Source organism: Augochlora pura, chromosome 1, assembly GCF_028453695.1.
Source record: "Augochlora pura isolate Apur16 chromosome 1, APUR_v2.2.1, whole genome shotgun sequence".
Classification (NCBI taxonomy): domain Eukaryota; kingdom Metazoa; phylum Arthropoda; class Insecta; order Hymenoptera; family Halictidae; genus Augochlora; species Augochlora pura.
Window position 1 is genome coordinate 16655009 of NC_135772.1, and position 4443 is coordinate 16659451.

The 4443-nt window shown below is 46.8% G+C and overlaps 1 protein-coding gene across 1 annotated transcript; it reads left to right on the plus strand.

Annotated features, from left to right (window-relative positions):
- The first annotated feature begins 6 nt into the window (after window positions 1-6).
- LOC144472578 (actin, indirect flight muscle) lies at window positions 7-1192 on the plus strand. The gene has a single exon (XM_078185796.1). It carries the CDS (start codon window positions 52-54, stop codon window positions 1048-1050), a length of 999 nt encoding a protein of 332 aa, XP_078041922.1. The 5' UTR covers window positions 7-51; the 3' UTR covers window positions 1051-1192.
- Window positions 1193-4443: the final 3251 nt, after the last annotated feature.

Consider the following 4443-nt stretch of genomic DNA (forward strand, 5'->3'; position numbering starts at 1 on the left):
CCCCGCGCCGTCTTCCCGTCGATCGTTGGTCGCCCCCGTCACCAGGGTGTGATGGTCGGTATGGGCCAAAAGGACAGCTATGTCGGTGACGAGGCCCAGAGCAAGAGAGGTATCCTCACCCTGAAATACCCGATCGAGCACGGAATCATCACCAACTGGGATGATATGGAGAAGATCTGGCACCACACCTTCTACAACGAATTGCGTGTCGCCCCCGAGGAACACCCAGTCCTCCTCACCGAAGCCCCCCTGAACCCCAAGGCTAACCGTGAAAAGATGACCCAAATCATGTTCGAAACCTTCAACAGCCCGGCCATGTACGTCGCCATCCAGGCCGTCCTTTCCCTGTACGCCTCCGGTCGTACCACCGGTATCGTCTTGGACTCTGGAGATGGTGTTTCTCACACCGTCCCCATCTACGAAGGTTACGCCCTTCCCCATGCCATCCTCCGTCTGGACTTGGCCGGTCGCGACTTGACCGACTACCTCATGAAGATCCTGACCGAGAGAGGCTACAGCTTCACCACCACGGCTGAGCGTGAAATCGTCCGCGACATCAAGGAGAAGCTCTGCTATGTCGCCCTGGACTTCGAACAGGAGATGGCCACCGCCGCCGCCAGCACCTCCCTCGAGAAGAGCTACGAGTTGCCCGACGGACAGGTGATCACCATCGGTAACGAGAGGTTCCGTTGCCCCGAGGCTCTCTTCCAGCCATCCTTCTTGGGTATGGAATCCTGCGGTATCCACGAGACCGTCTACAACTCCATCATGAAGTGCGACGTCGACATCCGTAAGGACTTGTACGCCAACAACGTACTCTCCGGTGGTACCACCATGTACCCCGGTATCGCCGACCGTATGCAGAAGGAAATCACTGCTCTCGCCCCCTCGACCATCAAGATCAAGATCATCGCTCCCCCCGAGAGGAAATACTCCGTATGGATCGGTGGATCTATCCTGGCTTCCCTGTCCACCTTCCAACAGATGTGGATCTCGAAGCAGGAATACGACGAGTCCGGCCCTGGAATTGTCCACCGCAAGTGCTTCTAAGCGTATCGTCGTCACACCATCGACGTCGCACGAATATCGAACAACCACCGGTCGGTCCCGAGATGATCAAACGTACAATCTGTTTGATTATCTTGATCGACTACGATGCTGCAGAAACATAACTATATCGGAATATCGCAGAACTTGGGTCATCATCAGATCTCATCGAATCTTCATCGTCGTGGCCACGCACGTCGTACCCCACGGCACGACCACCTGGCTGATCATATTGTTGATCGTATAACTCGCGATGTGAGTTGCGAAGATCGCTTTCATCTGTCACTTTCATCACGACCGAGGATGTCGGCGAAGGCGTTGGTTCTCGATGGCAGAGCTAACTCGTAGTAGGCCATTCCTCGCGATCCGTTATCGGAAACGATTCTCGTTTGCGATACATTTTCGGCTGACCAGCTACCAAATGCATCTTTCGAGCAAGAAAGGGACATTATGGACGTATGCGACGATTATGGGATCATCGACAGGATTGGACCGACCTCGAGGAACGCTTTCTCTATTACTGTTACGCGAGATACCCGCGCCTCGAACAAATTTCTCAAACCTATTGTATGACACTTAGCCTGCTAATTGAAGCAAAGTCACCATCAATATATACTTCTACTTTAATTTATTTTGTAAATATTATACACTATATATTGCTATATTGTTATACGATATCAATCTCAAATTAAATACATACACGTTGTCTCATACCACTCTTTGCATCCTTCGAGCACCACTATCTGAAGCCATTCAGTACTGCGCCTGACACCCCTAGCTTTAGAAGGTCACCACCGGATCAGATGGGTCGCGTTCGTCAAACCCTCTCGCGACGTTCTTCGGAAAAGTATCTGCAACATACAAAGCTACGTTACAGCGAACGTCCAGAGACTTCACCACCGTATTAGCCTAACGTTAACGAAGACTTTTGATATCTATTCGACGTGTTTCTGCGCACAGCTATCGTAAAAAATACGCGCGAACCATTTTCATGTTAAAGATACATCGAAAGATATATTTTCGTAACGCTCGACGAGTGTTTTCAAGCAGATTTAATAATACAATTAAAATATCGCTGTTATCTTCGCGGCGCTCAAAGTTCCAACACTTTCCACACGTATACACAGCGGTGGAAAGCCGAAGTTATTTTTAAAATAACTATTGTTGTGGCTTCGCGGTGGCGGGACGACCTTGGCCTAATATGACTAATCTGTTTCTGAACGATTCTCTTTTCGTATACATATATATATGTATATGTATATATATACGTTTTCCTGGCGTTCCCCGCTGAAGATTTTCCTAAAAAAAGCCCGTTTGTATCTTTCATGCGCGGCTGATTTACGCGCGCCGGTACTTTCAGGGGCTCGGCAATTTCACAGGCGAAGAACACCCCGCGCCGCTGCATTCTTCGTGAACCTCTTCCGTCGATAAGACGGCGGTCGGCACGCGGGATTGGCCGATAAAAGAGCCGTGGTTTCTGCGATTTATTTTCGTCCCTGTGCGTAATCTCGAAATATTCCCTCCCTGCCCTGATATCTGGTGTAAAAACGCGAACGCGTATCATGTAAGAGTCCGAGGCATCACCCCGCGTCAGCCGGCGTACTAAAATTGACCGAGCCATTGAACGGATTTTAAACGCCTTTAAAGGTGAAGGGGGAACCGCGGACGCCAACAATCGATGATACATCGGACGAGGAATTATCGAACTAATTGTTGATTTCATTCGGAATTTTATCGTAGACCGTCGGGAATCTAGGAACTAGCTTGCGAATCGGTTCTCCGCGTTTTAATTCTGTTTCGCAGTGGTAACATGAGATTACATTACATTATTCTCTTTTGAAAGTATTTATAAGCAGGACTGCGCAACGTCTACAGTCGATGCATGGCATTTTTAAACGGCCGATTAGAAATGTTGTAGAACGGCTTTCAAGTATGTTTGTTTCATGTGGGAACAGATATATCTATGCCGCTATGCGGACTCTGGATTAACACCGACGAAAAACCACCGTGGACAATGGTAACTGTCTCAGGTTCAGTATCAACCTGCCGAGAGCTATATTTTGTTCTAAATATAGTTTGTGCTTGCACGTAAACGAAAAGTACAATTTTAAACAGTTTCGCAGATTTAAGGATGGAAATGAAGAGTTGTTAAACATCGAATGATATATACAGATGTATATTACTTGTATGAAAGTGTGCTATGTATTTATATAAGAATAAAAACATATAATATGTTGTTGAATAATTTCACACGTGTCCTTATGTATTGTAGTTTTACAGAATTGTTGTTTAACCAAGAATGTAATTTATCTGCGAATGAATATCTGTTTTTCTGCGCTCGTTCTTTGAATTAGAAGTGTGAGTTTTTTTAAATAAATTCCATACATTTTAAAAGCGTAGCACAAACAAACATTTGCAAAAGAAAGTAAACGAAGTCTCGAATTAGTTATTAATAATTCGAATGCAGCTAATTTAAATATCAATTAGTAAGTATAAATAGCAAGATACGGGGCAAATAAAGAACTCGCCCGTTAAAATAGAACGTACGAAAAGAAGCGGGTTCGAGGCGTGTTTTCGCGTCGACGGTATATTCGACGATTGTATTAAAACGCTTCGCGGGAAGCGCTATTTGAACGCGGGAAGTGTTACAGCAAAACTAATTGGAATCTTCCAGGCGCATCATTTCCCTAGAAGCGCGGCGCGGCTACCTCTGACACTTGTCCAATAAAACAACGACGGAGGCCTGAAAATCTTCACTTCCGTAATAAAGCAAAACGAACGTTAACTTTGTACCAGTAATATCCACTCTCGTTATAATCTCCAGGGGGCGAGACGAGCGAAAGGCGGCGAGCGGCAACGAGCTAACAGCGCGCTGTATAACAGACCCGCCTGTGCCGATCGGAATTACAAATATTCCGATTCGACAAGTATTTTAATCGAATTATGTCCAATTCTGCTGTCTATTTTTCGCCGACCATGTTCCTCGAACCCTATCGCTAACGCGTTTAGAATCTATGGTTTTAAGTGTTCGATCGCACGGCGAGTTTCATTAGAGTTGCCGCGGACACCTACACCTGTGGCCGACCATTATTACATCTCTCGTGACAAATGGATCCAACGCGATGCCAACCATCCTTTCCGCACACATGCACGCGCAACAAGTAGATGTACGGCGCAGCGTGCTAGCGGGAATCGACAGCTCGTCACCCCCAAAACAGGCGAACGCCGAAGTCTCCGCGAAGAAACTACAATTAGCCGTTCAAATCCCTTCCTTACTCCCTGTAATTATTATTCTTATTAATCTATTCCTCCAGCGGAAACGACGATGTTCTTAACGAAGCTGTAAAGGCTGACGCTTTACGCGCAACACCGCGTCGATTCGACCCCGCGATTCAA